We start from the raw sequence: 25,456 nt of genomic DNA, 5'->3' as shown, positions 1-25,456 counted from the left end.
GACTGCATAAATAACCCAAAGAAACAAGGAAGACTTAAAAAGGAAATCAGTGTAATCTGTTTTACTTCTTATAATCACTGTGGCTTGACAGAATGACAGAACAGTGAAAGTAAAAATCCTCACCAGTTACTATGTTAGCAGTCTAAGTATAAGCTCACTGCAACCGGTAATGGGTTAACAATAGCAGCAGAACTAGGGAAACCTCTATTTGGAAGGGCTAGCAGATTTTGTTGATGATACTAAAAGAAAGACATCCCAGCACTCAGGAGGTGAAAGCAGGGAGATCAGAAGTTCAATGTCACCCTCAGTTTGAGGCCAGGCTATGCTACATAAAAAACTCTCAAAAATACATAAATAGGAAAACCAAAACCAAACCAAACCAAACCAAAATAAATAAATAAATAAATAAAAACATTGGGCAGAACATGGCAGCTGATGCCTAGAATGCTGGTGTGAGAAGTGGAGGCAGGAGAACTGTCTTTGATTTGAAGGCCAGGCTGGGTGTACTGAGTGACTGTCCTGAGCCAAGAACAGCCATCTTGGAGCTATAGTCCTTCACAAAAGATCATCCAGCTGAATCTGCTGATTTATACCCCCGAGTAGAGGGGTAAGAGAGTACAAGATTCACACCTGAGTATCCATCTTGTTCTCTACCACCCACTGTATGCAACTCTGCCCTAACTGCACATGACCTGGGGGAGGAGCAGTATATATAGGCCAGGAAGACTAGATCTATGTGGCTACACATTTTAATAATTATCCTCATCCCTGCTGGTAAAGGCTTTTCAGGTGTGGCTTTTTTTTTTTTTTTAAAGCAGTGGGGAGAGAACCACACACATCCCTTCAGTAATCCCCTATCTATGCTCTGTAAGGAAGCCCAATAAACTCATTGGTTCCTGAAGAATAAACTTTGGTGGAATTATGTCTCTGTTTGTTATTGGGACTTTAACAGATGTTATTTATATCACTTCCTGGAAAAATTTTTAGTAACACTGGACTACAAAATGAGTTTCTTGCCAGCCTGTACTACAGAGCAAGGCCCTGTACAAACAAACAAACAAACAAACAAAAGACTATAGCATGATACCAAGGTTTGAAACTTGGATTCTAGGTTGGATGTGACAGCAGTAGTTCTCAACCTTCCTAATGCTGTGACATTATAAATTAATACATTTAATTCTTCATGTTGTGGTGACCCCCCAACCATAAAATTATTTCCACTGCTACTTCATAACTGTAATTTTGCTACTATAATGAATCATAATGTAAATTCCTGATATCCAGGATATCTGATATTCAACCCCAAGGGGTCATGACCCCAGATTGAACCACTGTGATCGTCACTTACTAAATGGACACGATAGTTGCTAAGGATATAAATGTGGTTTAAATTTACAAAAGCATGCAGGGAAAAATGCAGAGAAAATAATGCATGTTTCTAGGTGGTAATATGTCCTTTTGGCATCTGTGGTCATGAAACCAATAGCTCTGCTGTGTATGTCCGCAGTGATGCCTGTGTTCTGATATGGACTCAGAGGATGAGGTGAATTCACCTGGGGCCCAGGGGCTTGTCAGTGAATAAAGCACAAACAGTAGGGCCAATCACAATAGCCCATCACCTCTAACCCACCTTTACAAGTATAGGATGAAAGGAGAGAGCAGAATAAAATTCAACACATTTTAATAATTATCCACAAACTACTCATATCAAAGGTAAGTCCTGATCTGCTCAACACCTACGAAATGACTGGTTGTCTGAATCAATATCTGCAAAGCAACACAAGGGAAGATAGGCTATTAATTTTGAAATGCTTTTTCTTTAGCTTGAAACTATAATTTGAAACTATTCTTATTTCCAAGTAGAAAAAGATAAAAAAAAAAATCTTACCTCATGATTGTAATCCAAGATGCCTTTTAAAATTTTCTTTAAGTTGCTTATCTGTTTAGAGATTGAAAAAAGTGGGTGAAAGGCATGCACAGATCTCAGCACAGATTAACACTACAACTCAAGTGACTCTTAGAGCAAGTACAAGCTGAGCGTTCCCAGACCACAACTCTGAAGTCTCAAGTGGGCTGAACTCCAAAGCCTTCTGAGCAGCATGTTGGTACTTTAAAACATATGGACTTTGGAGGTTCTCAGATTTAAGATATTAAGATTATGGACATTCAACTGGTCAGTCAAGTTTATACAACTCTTCTAAACCAAGAAATCAACCAACCTTCCAACCAACCAACCAACCCACCCACCCACCCACCCTCAATCAGCCCCAAAACCTCTTCTAAACTCTGAAACACTTCTAGATAAATTCACATAATGAATATTTAAACTGTATGAAAAAATAAAACTTAAAGGATATTTGAAGTTTAAAGTAACAACATCAGAAAAAGATTATTGCTTAGCAACAACACTATGAGAAAATGAACAACATATAACAGATTACTCAGACTCTTGATAAGTAAAGGAAATAAAATGTATTAGTCTTAAAGACTTGAACTTAAATTTGTGCTATTTTCTCTAATTTAAGAGTATTAAGCAAAAACTATTGCCAAAATACTCTTGGAAATCTTTTTTAAAAATTTAAAAATTAGTTTATATGTATGGGTGTTTTGCTTGTATGTATGTTGGCTTCCCTGGAACTGGACCTACGGAGGGTTGTGACTGGTCATGGAAGTACAGGGAATTGAACCTAGATCCTATGGAAGAGCTGCTAGTGCTCTTAACTGCTGAGCCATTTCTCCAGGTTCTTGTTGTCTTATTCCAGGAAACACATCTCCAAATTCCTCCACTGTCAAGAAAAGGCTATTGTTTAGCTAAATACCAAACAAAGTAAATAATTATGATCATAGGTTAAAAAAAATTAAGTATTGTATCCTGAAATACTAAAACAGACTGACATCAAGCACTGCAAAAATGCTGGTATTTTAAGGAGGACCACAGATGAGAAAAGAGGAGGAAGCAACCCATGGTGAGTAAGGGCAGACTCACACTAGAACTTAAGTTCACTGGCCATTGTATCTAGGCAAAATGACAAGCAGAATCACTGCATTATTTAATAAAAAGTTCTTTAAGTTCTCTCTGCTTTCAACCAAATTTTCATTGGTGTGAATGTGCCATACTCTGCTCATCATCCTTCCATCTGGCTCAAGTTGTTCAATGTTAGTACAAATCAACTTTTTTTTTTCTTTTAAAGATTTTATTTATTTTATGTATTTGAGTACAATGTAGCTGTCTTCAGACACACCGGAAGAGGGCATCAGATCTCATAATTGTGAGCCACCATGTGGTTGCTGGGATTTGAACTCAGGACCTCTAGAAGAGCAGTCAGTGCTCTTTAGCTACTGAGCCATCTCTCCAGTCCCAGATCAACTCTTCTTATCTGAAATGCCTGGGATCAGATGTGTTTTAGAATTGAAGATGCTCAACTTGTAATTAAATATATCCTAGAACAACACAGTACAGCCCAGGTCATAAAACGAAAGGAGCTAATTGCTTAGTTATAACCTTCTGGTTTAAAACATTTTTAAAGATTATTTCATTTTATGTGTATGAGTGTTCTGCCTTTGTATATGTATGTGCACTATGTGTATGTGTTGCAGTAAATAATAAAATGATGGCTTAACCCCTTATCGTCCCGTGGTCTTACTCCTTGGATGCTGCTCCAGTGTAGAGCCGAGCACACCCATTCGGTCCCCACACCACTTGGAGCTTCAGGCCGCCTCTAAGAACTCAGGCATGGTTCACTCCACTGTCCCTGTTGTTTCTGTCCCGGGTGGATACGACAGCCCCGGCGTTTTCTTTCCTCTACCATCAGGTACAAACATGACTTCAAAGCCAGATAGCTTTTCATGTAGGTTTATATATTAAATTCTCAACCCACAAACCCTCTACACAGTAAGATTATAGCCAACGGACAAAGATACAAACTGCCCTTCTATATGAGATAAAAGACCTATAGAGTCCCTTAAAATATTCATATCTACCTAACGCCAATTAAGTCCACCTGGATCCAGCTCATCCTTCTCAAGCTCCATCTTGATTTCCTCTCCGCTCTCCTTCCCTTCCGGTTTCCTAGCCTTTTCCCCGCCTACCTCTCCACTGTCCAATCATCAATCACCTTAACATCAACTACGTGTATGCTTGGTTTAAGGAGGACCAGGACCGAAGTCCTGGATGTTGGATCCTCAGAACGGGAGTTTCAGGTGGTTTTTGAGCCACCATGTGAACTGCTGAGCACCTAACCTAGGTCCTTGCAAGAGCTACAAGTGTTCTTTCCACAAGGGCAATCTTTCCAGACCCTGAAACATTTATTTTTAAGAGAAAAATAAACCAAAAAGTTGGTTATTTATTAAAAACGAAACAAGCATGGTGTGCTTGCTTATGTCTGTTAATCCAAGTACTAAGAGGTGATGGCAGGAAACTGAAATCAAGACAGGTCTAGGATACACAGAAAAAAAAAACAGTATCATAAATTTATCATTTATTTCCTTTACTGATATTCTAAGCTGTTTATTTTTCATACTTCCAACATCTGAAAGTAAACCACCTTCAAACTGATAAGTTCATTTAAAATAGTGGTTTTCCCCATTGCAAAATGCTACATTATATTATTTTGATCAATGACATCATAAAATTGAAGAAGCAATCCATAGGAGGTTATAGTACTTGCCTATAGAGAGTAAATTGTAGCGCTATAGTGTGGGCACAGGTTCCCTGATTCTAAAATTCAGCCCCTTTCGGGGTTCTACTGACTTAACAGTATGGCATATTCTGGGAGGCAGTAACAAATTATTACTAATTTCAATTCCAGATTATTTTACTAGAGGAAACCTAATCTCTTTGGAAATATGAGATTCTTAAAAAAGTATTTTATACAGCAGAAATATTTAAGATTTAACAGGTATAAAAACAAAAAGAAATACCTTTAATCTCCAATTGTCTCCTACTTCAGTCTTGATTCTGTTTAGCCAATTATCATCGAAATATGCAGGATCTCTACAAGTAAAGAAAAGCTGGATTAAGATCATGTAACTCTCACACTTACAAAAACACCCAATGTCATCCAATGTCATCATTTAAGTGAGCCATAAAAACATGGGTATGTCACATACCAGCCATTAAATAACTCACGAGACCAAATGTAACAGCATATTTTCTAAAATCAGTTTGATTAGTTTTGGTAATAAACTACAGTTTATTTGTAGTACATGTATAGTAAACATATAAGGTATACTACAAAATAGGTATATTATTCTTAAATCACTAAAAGACAAAATTAACAAAAGTTAATATGTTCTAAAACTGAGTTATAGTTGAATATACAAAACTACAATTGTTGATGGAATAAAACTATCCCAAACCAGTCAAAACCAATGATACACTTCTTAAAAAGATACACTGTCACAACAAAGTCAGAATGAATTTCTATAGACAAATACAGTCAAACAAGGGTAGACCCTAAATATACACGTCCTCAATTTTTCTAGGAAATATTCGGATCATTTCGGAATACAATACTAACAGAGCTGCACAATGTGGAGATGGCTCAGTGGATAAAACGTCTGCTGTAGAGCGATAATGGCCAGAGTTTAGATCCCCAGCATCCAAAAAAAAAAAAAAAAAAAAAAAAAGCCAGGAGCAGAGGTATGTGTCTAACTCAAGCACTGAGGGAGCAGAGAACATGGGGGTGGGGAGTGGGGAGAAGGGGTTAGGAGTAGTGGAGACAGGTGAATCCCTTGATAGAAACAGTGCACTACAGATTTAAAAAGTACCTGTCTCAAATATCAAGGTATGTAAGCTATCGAGGTAAGATATCCAATGTCAGCCTTTGTCATCTACATGTATGTATGTATGTGTATATGTATATATATAGGGCAAGAGCACCCACATATACAAAACAAAGAAAAATAAGATAATAAGCCATGTATTTATTAGCCATCTTTCTCATTTATTTTCCCACCACTGGAAATTACTAATCTAACTTCTTTGTTCTTTGCCCTGAGCATTTTAGTAAACTATATGTGAACAAAATAATAAACCATATGACCATTTACATCTGACTTCTCTCAATATGATTTTAAAGTTTTTCTAGAATGCAGCATGTATTGGGGCTTGCCTTCTTTATTGATTTCTTTATTGCCAAGCACCACGTAACATTCCAGTCCAGTGAATGTACAATACTGTATAACCTACTTTGTGTTTGCACAGATGCATTTCTCACAAACTATCTCATAAGTGACTACCACATTATGTATCAATTCATCAGCTGATGAATAATTTGGATTGTTTTAACTTTTGAGCTATTACAATGATGCTTAAAAGCCATTTGTCAGTTTCTGAATGGACATGTTCATTTGGGGTAAGATTGCTGAGTCACATAATTCTGCTTAATAAAAAAACTTGCCTGTGGTGGTTCATTCCTGTTTTCTTAGCCTTCTTTTTGCTTTAAAACTTTTTGTGTGTATGTGTATATATCCACACATATGTGTGCAGGTACCCATGGAAGCCAGAGAGGGAACTAGATCCCCAAGAGCTGGATACACATAGTTTTATACAACCCGACTTGGGTTTTAGAAGTCTGGTCCCCCACAAGAACAGCAAGCACTGTTTACCAATGAGCCGTCCTGCTAGTGCCTCTTTCATTTTCTTTTTAATTTTTCTTGAACTTTATTTTATGTGATAAATATTTGCTTCTATGTATGTAAGTACACTATGTGGATACCTGGTGCCTGGAGAGGCCTAAATCCACTGGAACTGGAGTTACAGATGATTTTGAGCCATGATGTAGGTTTTGGAACTGAACTCCCAGGGTTCTCTGTAAGAGCAACAGATGTCCCTAACCCCTAAGCCATCTCTCCGGCCTGTCCTTTCTACTTTCTCAATGGCATATTGTATACACAAAGGTTTTTAGGTTGGATGAAGTTTAATTGATCTATCTTGTATTTATGACATTTTTATCTAGGATACATCTGCCAACATCATAAAGACTTACTGCTTTTTTTTTCTTTTTCCTTTTTGTAGTTTTAGGCCTTAGATTTAGGTCTCTGATTCATTTCTATGTAGTAGAAGAGAGCTAACTTCATTGATTGGCATGTGTATATACTCATCTATTTTTGTTTTAAGCTTAATTTAGTGTTTCTAGGCAAGATTCTATGTACCAAGAGAAACCAATTTAGGTAATCTGATGCCAAAAGAAGAGGCGTGTGTACTAGAACTAAAGATATGGCTGGGCCTCACAGATACTGCAAGAAGATTCTGGACTGCTTTCTTCTACACTTTTCCTCCATAAACACTATTTTCTCTTTGTGGACCAACCTCTTCCTATTTCTCCTGATATATAAGTTAAATGGCTATCAATGTTTTAAGTCCTTACAACTTCTAATTAAGACTGGCTGTTATTGCCTCATCATAATCCCCAGCAAGTTCAAATGATCTAGCCAAATCTATTTTCATCCTCGATCCTATTACAGGTGGTTAAAAGAGGGCTGCAAGTAGGACACATCCATCACTGCGGGGGAGGGAGGAAGCACTGAGCCTGTCAGAGAGAGAGAGAGAGGTAAGTTCTCAGAGAAGTGGACTTCCAAGAACTGGGCAGACATGTCTCTTCTGCAAGCACTCTCTTTGCTTCAAATCTCTTAGAAAACACAATGCAAAGAAAACAAAAGGGGATTTTACTGCAACAGCAAAAATTGTCATAAAGATCAATTCAGATGCTAAAAATACTAAATTTTATTCTAGCACACCTTCATAGATACCAAAACTCTCCAAACTATTCCACAAAATAGAAACAAAAGGAACACTACCCAATTCCTTCTATGAAGCCACAATTATGCTTATACCTAAACCACACAAAGACCCAATAAAGAGAACTTTATACCAAATTTCCTCATGAATATTAATACAAAAATACTCAATAAAATTCTTGCAAACCGAATCCAAGAACATATCAGAAAGATCATTTACCATGATCAAAGTAGGCTTCATTTCAGGGATGCAGGGATGGTTCAATATATGGAAATTCATCAACATAATCCACTATTAAAAAAAACATGTGATCATCTCATTACATGCTGGAAAAACATTTGACAAGATTCAACACCCCTTCATGTTAAAAGTCTTGGAAAGATCAGGAACTCAAGGAAAATACCTAAACACAGTAAAAGCAATATACAGCAAACCAGTAGCCAACATCAAACTAAATGGAGAGAATCTTGAAGCAATCCCATTAAAATTAGGGACTAGATAAGGCTGCCCACTCTCCCTACTCAATATAGTACGGTAAGTCCTAGCCAGAGCATTTAGACAACAAAAGGAGGCCAAAGGGATACAAATTGGAAAGGAAGAAGTCAAAATATCACTATTTGCAGATGATATGATAGTGTACTTAAGTGACCCCAAAATTTCCACCAGGGAACAGAACTCTTAAACCTAATAAACAACTTCAGCAAAGTGGCTGGATATAAAACTAACTCAAATCAGTAGCTTTCCTCTACTCAAAGGATAAACAGGCTGAGAGAGAAATTAGGAAGAGGATACCCTTCACAATAGTCACAAACAATATGAAATAAGCTGGAGTGACTCTAACCAAGCAACTGAAAGATCTGTATGACAAGAATTTTAAGTCTTTGAAGAAAGAAACTGAAGAAGATCTCAGAAAATGGAAAGGTCTCATGCTCATGGATTGGCAGGATTAATATAGTAAAAATGGACATCTTGCCAAAAGCAATCTACAGATTTAATGCAATCCCCTTCAAAATTCCAACTCAATTCTTCATAGAGTTAGAAAGAGCAATTTGCAAATTCATTTGGAATAACAACAACAACAACAACAACAACAACAACAACAACAACAACAACCAAACCAAACCAAACCAAACCAAAACAAAAAACCCAGGATATGGAAAATGATTCTCAACAATAAAAAAACTTCTGGGGGAATTATCATTCCTGACCTCAAGCTGTATTACAGATCAACAGTGATTAAAAACTGTATTGTATTGGTACAGAGACAGGAAGATAGCTCAATAGAATTGAAGACCCAGAAATGAACTCACACACGTATGGTCACTTGATCTTTGACAAAGGAGCTAAAACCATCCAGTGGAAAAAAGACAGCATTTTCAACAAATGGTGCTGGTTAAACTGGGAGTCAGCATGTAGAAGAATGCAAATCGATCCATTTTTATTGCCCTGTACAAAGCTCAAGTCCAAGTCCAAGTGGATCTATGACCTCCGCATAAAACCAGATACACCGAAACTAATAGAAGAGAAAGTGGGGAAGAGCCTCAAACACATTGGCACTGGGGAAATTTTCATGAACAGAACACTAATGGCTTATACTCTACAATCAAGAATTGAAAAATGGGACCTCATGAAATTGCAGTTTCTTTAAGGCTAAGGACACTGTCAAGAAGACAAAGCGGCAACCAACAGATTGGGAAAAGATCTTTACCGATCCTACATCTGAAATATCCAACATATAAAAGGGCTAATATTCAACATATACAAAGAACTCAATAAGTTAGACTCCAGAGAATCAAATAATCCTATTTAAAAATGGGGTAGAGAGCTAAACAAAGAATTGTCAACTAAGGAATAATAACGAATAATAATGAACTCAGTACCCTGATCATGTAATTAGCTATTTATAGTACCTCAAACTCTAGGCAAAGTTTCTTTACTGTCATTAGGACAAAATGGCAACTAACAGAAAGGGAAAAGATCTCTGCCAATCCTACATCTGATAGAGGACTAATTCCCAATATATACAAAGAACTCAAGAAGTCAGACTCCAGAAAATCAAATAACCCTATTAAAAATGGAGGAGAGAACTAAACAAAGATTTCTCAACTGAGGAATATCAAATGGCCAAGAAGCACCAAAAGAAATGTTCAACATTATTAGTCAGCAGGGAAATGCAAATCAAAACAACCCAGAGATTCCACATCACACCAGTCAACAATGGCTAAGATAAAAAAGCTCAGGTGATAGCAGATGCTGGTGAGAATGTGGAGAAAGAGGAACACTTCCCAATTGTTGGTGAGACTGCAAGCTGGTACAACCACTCTGGAAATCAGTCCGGAGGTTCCTCAGAAAATTGGACATAGTACTACCTGAGGACCCAGCTATACCACTCCTGGGCATATACCCAAAAGATGCTCCAACATATAACAAGGACACATGCTCCATTATATTCATAGCAGCCTTACTTATAATAGCCAGAAGCTGGAAACTCCCCCCCACCCCCGTGTCCTTTAACAGAGGAACGAATACAGAACATGTGGTACATTTGCACAATGAAGTACTACTCTGCTATTAAAAACAATGACTTCATGAAATTCTTAGGCAAATGGATGGAACTAGAAAATATCATCCTGAATGAGGTAACACAATCACAAAAGAACACACAAGGTATGCACTCACTCACAAGTGGATATTAGCCCAAAAGCTCAGATTACCCAAGGTACAATTCACAGACCATATGAAGATCAAGAAGAAGATGAAAGTGCAGATGCTTTGGTCCTTCTTAGAAGGAGGAACAAAAATAGTCACAGGAGGAAATGTGGGGACAAAATTTGGAGCAAAACCTGAAGGAAAGGCCATCCAGAGACTGCCCCACCTGGAAATCCAGCCCATATACAGTCACCAAACCCAGACAATATTGCTGATGCTAAGAAGTTAACATGCTGATATAGCTGTCTCTTGAGAGGCTCTGCCAGATCATGACAAATACAGAGGTGGATGTTCACAGACAACATTGAACTGAGAATGGGGTCACTAATAGAGGAGTTAGAGAAAGGACTGAAGGAACTGAAGGGGTTTGCAACAATACCAACCAACCAGAGCTCCCAGGGACTAAACCACTATCCAAATAGTACACATGGAGGTCCATGGATCCAGCTGCGTATGTAGCAGAGGATGGCCTTGTTGGGCATCAGTGGGAATGGAAGCCCTTGGTCCTTCCAAGGCTCAATGCCCCATCGTAGGGGAATGTTAGGGCAGGGAGGCGGCGAGGTTGGGTGGGGTGAACCCTCATAGAAGCAGGGGGAGGGGAGGTTGGAATGGGGGCTTATGAAGGGGAAACCAGGAAAGGGGATAACATTTGAAATGTAAATAAAATATATCCAATAAAAAGGAAAATATATTAAATTTTATTTCTGACAGTTAAATTACCTGAATGGCACAATTGCTGAGAGTAAAATATTAATCTTTCCAATAATGAAAGACTGTGACTTTGCTGCTATATAGCTGACTGCTCAAAGTTATAGGCACTGAACCAGTAACATCTTAAAACTGTATGGTTTCGATATTAAGTAGTTTCCAAAAAGGTTTGTATGAAGGCTTGGCCTAGAGTTTGAGGTACTATAAATAGGTAATTACATGATCAGAGTGCTGAGTTCATTGTGAATTTTGAGGTATTAGGAGGGTTGATTGGAGAATGTGGCTCACTGGATGCAAATCTTTAAATGGTGTATTTCATCTCTGAGTTCTTCAGTCTTTCTATTTCCTGACACCATTGTTCTGACATCAGCAACTTTGATCACCCATATCCTGCAACCACAATACCTTTTCTCACCACAGGTTCATAGCAAGAGCAATAGACCATGAACTCAAACTGCTGAAAATGTGAGCCAAAATAGCTCTTCCCCTTTTATTTTATGTATTTGTGCATTTATTGATTCAGGTTTTCCTTTTTAATATGGGGTTTCATGTAGCCCAGGATGGTCCTAAACTTGCTATTTTGGAGCTTGAGGTTGGCTTTGAACTTCTGATCCTCCTGTTTCTGCCTTCTAAATACTACAGTTGTTGTGGGACTAAATACCCCACCCCATCCCATCCCAACCCAACCCATTCCCACCAGCTGGGATTAAACACAAGACCCTGTGCACAGTACTGAGCTATATTATATCTTGGCCCCTCTTTCTTTGAAATTGTTTCTCTCAGGTTTCTGTCACAGCCAGATAACCAATAGAAAGTTATCTTTAACATTCTTAAGACTTGATACAGGTAAGAACTCTGAGAATTAGAAATGAAGCAATTTCCCCAAGTTTAATCACAGTTAAGTAGCAGAGTTGAGAACACAGGCTTTTGTTAAAAACAAATTAAGCAGAACTCAACCTATGATTCTAGCAAACAACACTAAGATTGGGGTTAATCATCTCGGGAAGCTGGTGGATACAAGTGGATAAGCCATCATTCATGGTACCCTCTATTTAATTAGACCTTGGCACTTGTTAGTCACTGTTATACCCAGTACCTCAAGTCAGTCACAGCAGTTTCCCAATACATCCACGCAAAGTAGTTATATGTATTTAGTAAGCTTCTAATCTACAATTCAGCAGAACGTACCAAAAATAGTCTGAATATCAGGTATAGCTGCACAAAGCATTACTCGTATCATTTAGGAGGCAGAGGCTGGGGTAAAAGGAAGGTGAGTTTGGGGCCAGTCTGGGTTACATAGTAAAATTCAGGCAAATCTGAGTCATATATCAAGAACCTGTCTCAAAACATTCTTTCCTACTGTTTTTTTCCCCATGCAGCTTTTCCTAGCAATAAATTCTGCCTCTATTAGCATGTCTCTAGCTGTTTAATTAGTTTGTAATTCCAGAGAATTTCTAAATATTCCTAATTAAAATTAATGTTCTTAAGCTAGAATCAAACAGCATAAAGGCAACTTCCTTACAACTCTTTAAAAGACTGTGGCTTTGCATTGATAGGAAAATAACAACTAAATCTTATTAGGAATATTTTCACAAATTATCCACCGCTGTTCTAACACCTGTTAAAATCCAGCTCCTTAACACGTACTACATTTATTTATCTGCACTTCTACTTGAAACAACTCAGATAAAGGAAAAGCACATTTTAATCCTTAACATAATTCCAGAAATAAGTTGTTTTCTTAAAGTAAACAGCTTTCAGCAACAAAACATTAAATATTACTCAAATTTTAAAGTAATGTAACATTTCTTTTTACAAATGTTTACACATTGATACGGGCTCCAATATGAATATATTTTGATTCTCTTCTTTAAAATGATGTTTTTTTGTTTTTTTTTTTTTAGACAAGGTCTCAATATGTAGTTGTGGCTGACCTCTAATTCCCAGAGATCCCTTTCCTTTGCTTCCAGAGAATGGACTAAAGCTGTATGCCATGATGCTCAGCCTGGTTAACATGACATTTTCATAGCAAACTATTAGGGTTTTTGTTGTTCTTGTTGTTTTTTAAAAATTCTCAATGCTAGATAAAAAAAAAATTTTTTTTTATCAGGCCTGGTCTGGTTTGGACTGAGCTTATACTAAACTCAGCTAGAATAAACCAAAATCTAGTCACACATCAGCTAGCCAAAAGTAAGCGATTAAATTTTCCAAGAACTCATGAGAATGAGAGACAATCTCTAATACTAACTGGCATGATAAGGTAGCAAGCTACCTTCTGCTTTAACCTTCAGGAAAGATGTAGCCAAGGACCTCATGTGGCAGAACAAAAGACCCAAATCCTCCAAGTTGTCCTCTGACCTACACATAATGCTCATGAGCACACTAAAAAACAAAACCAAACAAAAAGCCCCCCCCAAAAAACAAAAAACACCCCAAAAAACAAAAACCAAACTAAACCAAAACAAATAAACCAGAAACCAAAAAATCCTCAAACTTAAACACAGTAACAAACTATCTAATCAATAAAAAAGGCCACATTTCAAAGGAAGAAATATAAACAGCTAATAAATATTTTAAAAAGTTTCACACACACTTAAGATAAAAGAATAAAAATGGAAAACTCTGGCAATTACCCTCACCCTAGTCAGAAAGGTATCCTGAACGGCACTCTAGGAGAGGAAAAGGACATCTAAATTTTGCTACAGCCTAGTCCCCCTTGAACACTGGAACCATATGTACTGTAGGAATGAGCATAATTAAAAAATTATCCAAACAACAACTTAACCTCGAATGTGTAAGTCAAAATGCAGAAACATATGAAACATTAAAAAAATAAAAATTATGACCACTCAAAATGTACTAATCTTGTGCTAATGGCCTTTAATGATAGTCAGCTATAAGAAAGTTCAGAAAAAGAGTCCAAAAGTGTGATTATAAGTATGTACATAGAAACAAAATGACATTAGTGTTCCTTTATTCATTTTATTTTTTAAAATATTGTATCTTCCACCCCTTCACCTCCCTCCAACACCTTCTATGTTTTTCCCTTTGGTCGATCTTGAATTCATGACCTCTTTTTCTTTAATTGTTATTGTTACACATATGGTACATGTAAAATATGCTCCATTTAATGTTACTGGTATGTAATGATTTCAGGACTGACAATTTGGTATGAGATAACCAGTCAGGGGACCTGTCACTGGGGAAGACTATTTCTCTCACTTGCAGCATTCTTTAGTTGGCTGTAGTTCTCAGTCTAGGGACTGGCTGGACACTGAGATTTCTCCCTTCCATGTTGGATCTGAACAAAAGAAACACTCCAACATCCATGCACGCACACACACATCCAGAAACACTGCAAGTTAAAGAAAAGGCCCCATGGAGAACCCTACCAACAGAATGGGCAAAAGAAAGGACAGAGTATCAGGATCTGAAGACAAGAGAGAAGTATTATTCAAAAGATGGAGATAATGACAAAGATATATTAATAAGGAAATACAAACAAAACATTAATAATGTATAGAACACTGTTAAAGTACTAAATTCATGAATCATGGGCACAAGAGAGAATTGCACATAAAAGGCAAGAAGAACATTTTCGACAAAGTAAAATTCAAAAAGGGGTAAAGCATCCTTATTTGTAGATTATATAATTCTATATAAAATACACTGAAAATTCTAAGTGAGAACTGATCAGTAAAGTGGCAGACAATAAAATTCACACAAAAATCAGTAGCCTTCCTATGTGTCACAACAAACATGGTGAAGAAAAAAGAAACAGATTTCCAACAGAGAGCATGAGGGAGAGTGATGTTATTTTAGAAGACACAGGAGAGGAGCACAAGACAGAAAACACTACATAAGGTTCCAGAAATCTGCTTTCCATGAAAGCAATTTCATATGGTAGAAGAAAAAAGGACTCCGGGGTACCCTTTTTAGAATTCCTCCCTCCTCAGGAGTCTTCTAACTTGTTTTAAATATGTTTGTCCTGTTCAAAACAGGAGCACACAGAGAATAAAGAAACACAGCAGAGGCAGGAGTTCAATTTGCTTACAAGCTATGGAACAACAGCCTCCTCAGACCCATGGTGCTGACTCACAGCTCATGGACTTAGCAGGCAAAAAGACAAAAGTAAAATTTCCAGAATATAAAATCAAAAAAAGAAATCTTATTGTTGAATCTGTCTCCATCAGAATATTTTGTTCATGGTACTAAAAAGGCAAATAATCTCCACAAAAGCTTTAAATTTTGGGAAAATTTTAAAAAATGTAAAAAACAACTTTTTGTGTGTGCTTACAATAGTTCTAATTTCTTCCAATATGCTGAAGTGCCAAGTTTTACAAACCTTTGGATGTTATGGCTATATTCAAAGATTTACTTAAGACAAATTTCTTCATCCAGAATTTTTGGAACAGCATTATGGTAGAGTTATCAATGAATATGAAAAATTATTTTATTTTGAAAACTGTATGCCAAAGCAAGAGTCACTGAAGCTTTTTAGTGGAGATAAGTCACAACTTCATAATTAGATGACATTTAGTAGTAAATCTGAGACCCTTAAATCAATGACAAACCTATAACACAAAAGTTGTAACATCTAGTTTGGGGCATTTTATATTTTCAATGTATTTACGACTAATCCCCCAAAAGATGCAGTCCATTTTGGACATCCTCAAGACCCAAATCTCTCATCTAGTTCTTTGGTAATTTCAGAGCAGGACCACAGAAAGGCAGATCAACAGTGAGAGGAACAAGAACAACAACAACAACAAAGCCACTTAAACAGATGAGGGATTTGAAGAGACTAGCTCAGCAAAATGCCAAATATACAATAAAAAACTACAAATCTCAACCCAAATTCAGCATTTCCCGCTAGCTCTTTAACATCAGGCACTCATTTTTCAAGAGGGACATTACTGCTAATCTGTTAAGTCCATGGTTTTTTTCATTATATTTTAGTCCAGATTAGACTTTAAGTGCTGCCGCTTGCACACTACAGCACTCACGGTCTTTCCCCTGCATTTCATATCATCTTGGAATTCAAAGACTCCATTAGCTACAGGAATTCTGAACAAAGCTGGGTCATGAAGGCAAAGATATAAATGAGAACTGTGTAGAGAAGAGGGCATTGATCATGGCAGGCAACACCTCTACTCATGCAGTCCTGTGTGGTGAAGACAACACATGGTATGGCAGGCAGCCCACCTCTGACATCTTCAAGTGACAGTGGCTGTCTTGCCTGAAGGAAGACAGTGCACAGAGGGCCCTGTTGGAGATCTGAGGGGAACTATGTCCAAAATATAAGCTTTTGGAGCATAAAACTGATGTGAAACTTAGCAAAGTCCTGAAAATGTGCTTCCACAAGGTCCTAAAGGAAATGTATATTTGTTTTTTACAGTTTTCTGGAACTCTTTGATGTGTGATTTTCCTAAGACTTTGTGAACTTGAATAAATTGAAGGATATTTGTTAATTCTACTTTTGGAAAGCACCATAAAACAGGAAAGCTAGTAGTGATCCTTCTCATTTTATTATTCTCAAAATACTAGAATGAAATACTAGAATAATAGAATAAAATAACAGAATGAAAGAATGGTTCAAATAGCTTAATGAGTACAAAAAAGAAATGCTACCACAGTAGTCCACAGCTACTACCTAATGCTGAGTTTCTGGAAAAAAAAAAAAAAAACCCAACCAACCAACCAACCAAACAACCACCCAACCAACCAACCAAACAAACAAAACCAAGAATGCTTACATATTGTTAAAATGCTTCAGATTACAGAATTAAAAGCAAACTATTCCTTTGTATTCAATTATGTAATAGGGTAATGAATACAAGATATAAGATGGAATGACTGGAGCTTAGTTTTCTATGCTTTCTTACATAATATTTATGTTATCCATTACAATGACTCTTAGCTTTGGCAGATCTATGATAGATCTATATCTATCTATATAGATAGATATATAGATCTATATAGATCATGCTAAAACCATGCTGGTTTTTGCTGTTTTTGCTGTTGTTTTTTGTTTGGTGGAAAGGGCTTTGTAAGGGTTCTTTCTTAAATTATTCCAGTACAACAGGCATGAAATATAATAATGAAAACTTTGGCCTTTCTTAGGGAAAGTTTCTAATCATAAGTCTGCAATGTGAGAAAATTTAAAAAGCCCTTGTGGTGGTTTGAATGAGAACAACTCCCATAGGCTTATATATTTGAGAGCTTGGTTCCAGCTGATGGAACTGCTTGGGAAGGATTAGGAAGCATGGCTTTGTTAGAGGAGTGTGTCACTAGAAAGCTTTGAGGCTGTCACACTCAGTCTCTCTGCCTCCTATTTGCAGACAAGATTTAAGCTCTCAGCTACTACTCCAGAGTCAGGTGCCCACCTTCACACTCCCCACCATGATGGTCATAGACTCATCCTCTGTAACTGTAACTAGCCCTCATTTAAATGTTTTCTTTTATAAATAGCTTTGGCCATGGTGTGTCTTCACAGCAACAGAAAAGTAACTAGGACAGTTCTGTGCAAATTATCACACATCAAATTATTAGTATTCAAAAGCAGCTAAGATGGTGGGATGGCCAGAGATGACTGCTGTGCAAACCTGATGACCTGGACCTGATCCTGGTCTAAAATTGTTTTGATTTCACACACAGTGTGGTATAATTGTGTAAGTGAGTGTGCGTGTATGCACATGCACACATACAAATATTAATAAATAAAACAGTTAAAAGTATTTTTAAAAGGTAACCATTTATTCTGGCGACATCAACATGCAACATCTCTAAGACTGCATCTACATAAAATTATCAGAATGATAGCTGTCTATTTTAGTGACATATAGATCACAAGAAACAACGAATGAGAGTATGCCAGTGCCAATTCAACACAGTAATTAAGAAATCTACATAATTATTCTTTGCTAGCTTGTTTAACTAAATGACTCATTGCCAGTAAAATAAACCTTTAAACAGGTGTTTTAGCAAGACTTGAGGTCACCTTCAACAGGTATAAGGCAGAAAACCCACTCTAGAAAAATACAGCCATATTTTATTTTGTTTAATTTAAATGAAAGTCAACAATATTTTCTTTTGAGGCTGTCTTTACTGGAATCCATAAAAAATAACTCATAATTTGAATAGAAACAAAAAACAACATTCTGATCCTGAAATAATTGCTTAGGTAAGCTGGGCAGAGCTAAACATTCTAGACTTTGTGTTCTGGTGCAAAATGGAATGTCTCCTTGCCGAACAGGTTCTTAGAATGCCAAACAACAAACAGCTTCCACTTTGGCAATCATAGGGTAACATTAAAGATTTTCATAAGGAAGATGTGGGCGTGTGAAGTGTCAAGGAAAACACAGTATGTTACTACTGTGCTAGAACCTGAGACAGGTAAGACTTCCTGGTTTGTCTTTACACAAACCAATGTTAACACAAAGTTGAAAAGTTGCATTCTACGTATGATCATGTAATATACTCATACTTAAATTATTACACTAGAAGTAGTTTCTTTTTGTTGTAAAGGTTTAATTTTACTTAAGACAGTTATTTAAGATGACTTTTTTTAAAAACACTTTAACAAATGTGGTAGGGCCAGGGAGCTGGCTCAATGGGTATAAGCATTTGCTGTGAAAGCCTAACAGTCTTAGTTCAAGGTGCGTTTAGTTCATTTAAAAATGAAAACAAGTTTGTTGAAATGGTTCAACACTTCAGAGTACTTACTGCTTTATCAGAAGATCAGAGTTAGCATCCTAGCATCTGCATAAGGTAGATGTGGAGTTAAACCTGTAACTCCAGCTCCAAAGGACCTGATGCCTGCTTACAGGTTCCTTTGGTATCCATATACACATGGACATGCATACATAAAATAAACTTAAAAAAAAAAAAAAAAAAACGACAAATGCTGGCAAGAATGTGGACAAATGGCACCTTACACATTGCTGAGCAAACTAGCTCAGTCACTGTTAAAATCAACACACAGGTTTCTCCAAAACACTAAAAATAGATCTCCATATGATCATGTACTTCCCTAGGGATTTACTCAAAGAACTCATCAACACATCACAGAGATAATTCTACATCAATGTTTATTACAGAACTATTCAAATAGCTAAGTTATAGATCCAACCTTGGGTAAAAAAAATTATATTATATATAAATTGTTATTCAATAGCAGATGGTCAGCCCTGAAAAACATATGTACAAGTAACAATAGGTAGACTGGCATGTTACATTTATGGATATAGATATGTGTAAACATCCATATATGAATGTAACAACAGTAATGAAAAAGAACGCTATTTAACTTGAAAGAGTAAGGAGACATATATGGGAGGGTTTGGAGAGAGGAAATGGAACGGAGAAAAGATGTAATTTTAGTATGATTTCAAAAATAAAAGAAAAAATTATACTTACAACATCTAACAAAAAGAAAGTGTGGTATATACATAATGGAATTATTTTTCAGCATGAAGAATAGTGAAGCTATGTCATTTATAGAAAAATAGATACAACTAGAGAAAATGAGTTAAGTCAACACCAGGACAAATATTGTATGTTTCCTTTCTTTGGTTCATAAACTTTACACTGATGCACAAAGTCATGTATATAGAGACATGACAGTAAAAGTGAAACTGTCTAGGGGATTAGTAGGAGGGAGAACGGTGAGAAATTAGAGGGTAAGAAGGTATAAGAAATGAACATATTTCATCTATCTATCTATCTATCTATCTATCTATCTATATACATATACACACATATCTACATATATAAAATACACTACTACAAACAAGGAATACACACAATAAAAATTTTATAAAAAGAAATCAAATGTGAAAGGAACTTAAATTCAGATTAGGGCAACATATTAACTTCCTAGGCACATGCATGTAGGCACAGCAAGAATGACATGTCCTGCCAGGTGTGCTGTACACCTTTAGTTTCAGCACTCAGGAAATAGAGGTAGATATCTGTGAGTTCAAGGCAAGCCTGGTCATCATAGTGAGTTCCAGAACAGTCAGGGCCTGTCTCAAACAAAATGAAACAAACAAGCAAACAAATCATAGGTCTGAGAGCACAATCAATGCTAATTCTTACTGTCTCATAAGAAATGTTACATTTTTTAGGGAGCTAGAAGCAGGTTTCAAATGAACCTTTTTGAGTTTCATTAAATAAAAAAAGTATGCCCATTTCTTGAAAACAGATGCATGCTGTTATGAAAAAGTAAAACCTAAAGTTTTCAAACATGTATTTACATTCTCAATATATACAGAAGATTCTTTGAAACATTTAGCCACTTCTCACATGCCTGACTCATATAAACTCATGGAAGGTAGTAACATAAAGATCTTATTTTAAAATGATACTGATTTTCAATAGAACTGGAGAAAAATCTCATGGTGTCATATACAAATCTTTTAAAATCAGCTGACAAGGACTTGGGGCTTCAAAGTATAAAACCATCTAAGAATCGTGTTGAGCCCAATTCACACATAATGCTTTAAATAAAAAAGAATTCCTGGGCCAGGCATGTTGGGGTACATATCTATTCACAGCATTCAGGAAGCAGAGATAAGACAAAACTCTGTAAATTCAAGGCAACCTGGTCTACACAGCAAGTTCCAAGCCAGCCAGGACTACATTTTATCTTACTTTATCTTAAAAAAAGAAAAATCCCTGTCAAAAGTTGATGGTGGACTTAATATCATTATGTTATCAAAGTATTTAGTTAAAAATAAGCAAATATGTTGCATACATCTCAAATAAAGATTTAATTCTTTTAGTCATGAGCACCTACAAACAACATATTGAACCAGAGAGTTACTGATATCTGACTTCTTTAAAACTGTGAAGAATGGTAATTTCATACAGTTCAATTAAAAAAACACAAACAAACAAGCATTTTCTTCATTGCTAGGATGCAGGAGAGAAAAACAAGCTTTCTGGCTCTTCATAAAACGTAACAAACTTGGACGGTGTGTTTCTAGGGACAGAAATGGTCATGAGCAAATAACCAAATACCACACATATAAGATACTATGTAGTTCAGAGGATAATTTACAGGGTTAAGGGAACAGAGATTATATGACAATTGCTACACCACACTGGTGATCAGAGATCTCAGTGTGAAGATTACAATGGTATTCTACAGGAGAGAGGATTCTCAGTTTGTCTTCAATGACAAAATCTGGTCAACAACCTAAGGTGGCATAACTACCACTACCCTGACTAAACTTGCAACCAGTCTATACTGAGTAAGTGCACGCCATTAAAATGCCCACTGCTGTTACTGTTCTCATTTACATGCAACTCAAGTTTATGAAAAGTTTGCTGTTGTTTATATCTGAAATGATCTCCAAAGTTGCATGTAAAGTTCTGGTCCCTGCTTGTGTCTGTTGAGAGATGGTAGACCCTTTATGAAGAAAGGCCTACGTAAGAGGAAGTAAGATTACTGAGGGCTCACCCTTGAAGAGCCTCTTCTTAAGAGCCTCTAAAAATCCTGTTTTGCTTCTTCTTCTTTTAAAATGTCCTTTATTTTGTCACATGAATGTTTTGCTTGAATGTGTATCATGTGCATGCCTGGTGACTGGGAGGCCAGAAGAGGGCACCGGATCCCTTGGAACTGGAGTTATCAACGGTTGTGATCCACTATGCAGGAGCTAGGAACCAAACCTGGGTCCTCTGTAGGAGAACAAGTGCTCTTAACCACTAATCCATCTCTGCAGCCCCTGATTTGTGTCCTGACTGCTGTGAGGGAAGTTGCTCTATCAATGCCCCCACCACAGTGCTGCCTTGTCAGAGGCCCAAGAGCAATGGGACAGCTGACCAAAAGCTGAAACGCCCCAAACTGTAAACCAAAACAAACCTTTCTTTCATATAAATTGATTATCTCATTATATCAGTGATAGAAAACTAAATCTCACACTAACACTATTAATCCTTTCCAAAGAAAGGTTTATACGTAAGACCATATAAAAAGACAATTTATTCTTACATCTTCTGAAGAACCTGGGACATCACAACCCCATTCGTTAAATCTTCCACGGTCTGGCATGGTGTCTCCACATTAAATGTCTGGATCTGAAGGAATAAAAGATCTAATGGTTAACTAAGTTTATTAAAATTTTTAATATTTTTACATTTGTGTGATTATCTCATCTTGGGGAATGAAAACAAATTTAAAAAATAATCATAAATTTCTTCCCATATAGATAAAGGAGAAATTGTGGTAGACACTGGCTGACTTCTCATCATATTACTCACAGATGATGGCCTAAGAAGATGATGATCCTTCAGTGCCTCTACCAGTGAGTCTGACTCAAGAATAAAAAGGGCAAGAACCCTATGGACCAGAGAGATATCTGTTGGAGAGCAGGATCAATTTCTTATTAATATGAACTTTTGTGTTGCATCAGTTACTGTAGAAACCGTTACTCAAGAGAATAATTTCTTTATCATTTTATTATTATTGTGTGTGTGCATGTGTGAGTGCAGGTGTTTGTGCCATGGTATGCATGTGGAGGTCAGTGTAGGAGCTTCTACCATGTGGGTCCAAGCAACAGCATGAGACTTGGTGATAGGCACCTAGTTCACCAAGCCACCCCACCAGGCCAGAAATAAGTCTTAAGGGATATGTAATGGGCAATGGAAGATGGAGAGGAGGGATACAAAGAACTAAATCTTTGAGATAAACATTAAACACTGAACTTAAAAATATGGAATCTCCTATTATGCAGAATAAATGTATTACTTAAGTCAAGACAGGTTGAGATTCCTAGTATTCAACGTCAAACATATATGGATATAGAATTCATATCATCATAATGTCATCATTATGTTGGATACTTACCTCATTTTAATTTTAAATATACACTCCCAACTAATTCTGTATTAGTTAAGAGAAATTTATGAAATGAAACTAAGCAGGGCTTAAGGGCACACACCTGTAATTCTAGCACTTGGAAAGTGAAGGCATAAGCCCAGTGGTTGAAGGCCACCTGAGACCAAGAAAGAGAATAAAAAAAAAGGCAAGTGCAGCTCACAGTGATAACCAGTCATCCAGCTGGATTTAAAAGGAACTCAATCACTAAGGATAGACAGATAAAGGCCATCCTGGTAGAGTTTTTTAATGTGGTTAAATATTGTGAGATTTATGAACAAAGATTTCAACTGAGAAAATGATATGTTGGAGGGGTGAGACAAAGTCTGGTATGGATAGGTAGAAATTACAGGAAGAAATGAAACAGCAAGGAAGATAAAATAAATGAAAGACAGAACTAAAGAAAAAAACATTGGCAAGACTCAATAAGCCACACTGGAATTTATCCTAAGAGTAATGGTAGTTTGTAAGTAAAGGATTAAGAAAGTATGTGGACTGTACAAACCAAACTGGATGCAAAAAAAGGAAACTCTGGAGGGAAAGAGGCAGGAAACCCCGCTGAGGCAGTCTGTAATGCTGACAAGGCTCACTAAGATAGTAACAGTGGCAACACAGAAAACACGCAGGTAACTGCCTATCTTTTTATTATTGGGTTAAGGGGAAAAAGCCAGATTAAAGTATAGATTCATTTTAAATTTTTTAAAAAATACACATTGCCAAATAAATCATGAAGCAATTTGCTGTTACTAAAAATGGGTGAATATTTGCTTATTTCTAGTTACCACCTATAAAAGTCAGGGTCTATATAACCCAGGCTACCCTCCAACTCATTATGCATCAGAGATCATGGTGACCTTGAGCTCTTCTTTCTCATGCCTCTATTCCTGAGTGCCGAGAAGATATTAACAGTACAGTTTGTAAGTTCCTATTTTATATAGGACAGAAGTCTTTCAGGTAATGATGGCTATGGTAGCAGAGGCTGAGAGGATTATGTCATAGGCCCTTATAGAAAGTAGTTTTTAATCAGACAAGTATTGGGAGATAAGGAGATCCTAACTTAAATACATGCAGAGTTTTGATTTTAAAAAGTTTAGCTAATAAGCCAGGCATATGGTAGCATACACTTTTAGTTCCAGTTACTGAGTAGGCTGAGGCAAGAGGATTCTAAATTCAGTTGCAGCCCTGAAATATAGTGAGACTCCATGTGTTGGGGAAAATAAGAAAATGAATAAAGGGCACAAATGAAACCAGTGGGCATCATCTCACGTCTGGATTTAAACTTTAGTCTATTTACAACTGCCTCCATACTGGTTAAGTTAAAGAAAATAAAGCACCTGTTTTCATTTTATAGGTGCTAAAGAATGGCCCATTTAAAAGTGAACTGTTTTTATAAATATATGAGAGAGACAGAGACAGACAGACACAATCACATATTACACCTTACTCACTTGGTACACCACCCTCAAAATAAGGGGCTTAAAGGTTAAGTTTAATGAACAATGCTTGAAATGTAATGAATCAACTTGAATCCCTTCCCTTGTTTTACTTCTAACTTATATAACTTGGGGGTATTTTCCCTCTTCTCTTTTAATATCTCTTTTTTTCATATAAAGACTGAGGGTATTAATATTAGTGATTTCCAAACCTAGGTGTGCATTCAATCATCTAAGAAGTTTTCTTTTTTGGGACATATTTCTTAGCTCCACCAAGCAAATCATACATAGTCTCCACGTTGTGTTTAGAAAGCTAAATCCCCGCTCCCTGTGTGTGTATGTGTTGCTGGGAGATTAAACCCAGAGCCTTGCACATGCTTAAACTCAATCACAGCCCTATATCCCCATTTCATTTACAATTCTGACATTTTTAATTTGTGGAAATGTTTTGCATAGATTTGTCTGTACACTATGTACATGCAGTGCTTTCAGAGGCTGTCATATCTTCTAAAACTGGAGTTACAGACAGCTGTGAGCTGCAATATAGGCGCTCAGAACTGAACCTGTGTCCTCTGGAAGAGCAGCCAGTAATCCTAACTGCTGAGCAATCTCTCCTGCCTTTTTAAAATTTTCTGAAACAAGAGTCTTGCTAAGCTAGCTAGCCTTGAGCTCACTCTGTAGTTCCTACAAAAAAATGCATCAAATAATTCATTTATACCCAGGCACTAATATTAGTAGCATCAGGAGACCTCTAAAGTACTGACAAGGTTAAGTAATTCAAGTTCTTTTCCCTTCTACGCCAAGCTGGGAATGGAACCCAGGGCCTTATCCATGCAAGGCAGTGTTCTAGTATTGAGTTACATTCCTACTCAGGATTACAAAATTGCCTTTAGTCAATCAGAAGAAACAACACAATAAAAGCAAATAGTTTCATGTCATTTATTTATTTACAGACAGAGTTTCATGTATCTGAGGATGGTCTGA

At 36.8% G+C, this 25,456-nt stretch overlaps 1 protein-coding gene across 1 annotated transcript in view; it reads right to left on the bottom strand.

Moving 5' to 3' along the window:
- Positions 1 to 25,456, bottom strand: part of HOOK3 (hook microtubule tethering protein 3) — an 87,300-nt gene that overhangs the window by 56,847 nt on the left and 4,997 nt on the right. The window contains exons 2-4 of the mRNA XM_080928410.1: positions 22,155 to 22,240; positions 4,921 to 4,993; positions 1,889 to 1,939 (exon numbers count right to left, since the gene is read on the bottom strand). Coding sequence (XP_080784536.1) covers positions 1,889 to 1,939; positions 4,921 to 4,993; positions 22,155 to 22,240 — 210 coding nt within the window. The remainder of the gene's footprint in view (positions 1 to 1,888; positions 1,940 to 4,920; positions 4,994 to 22,154; positions 22,241 to 25,456) is intronic.

Source organism: Micromys minutus (genome assembly GCF_963924665.1).
Source record: "Micromys minutus genome assembly, chromosome: 14".
NCBI lineage: Eukaryota > Metazoa > Chordata > Mammalia > Rodentia > Muridae > Micromys > Micromys minutus.
The sequence above is the reverse complement of the archived record's forward strand: the minus strand, read 5'-3'. Positions and strand labels throughout refer to the sequence as shown.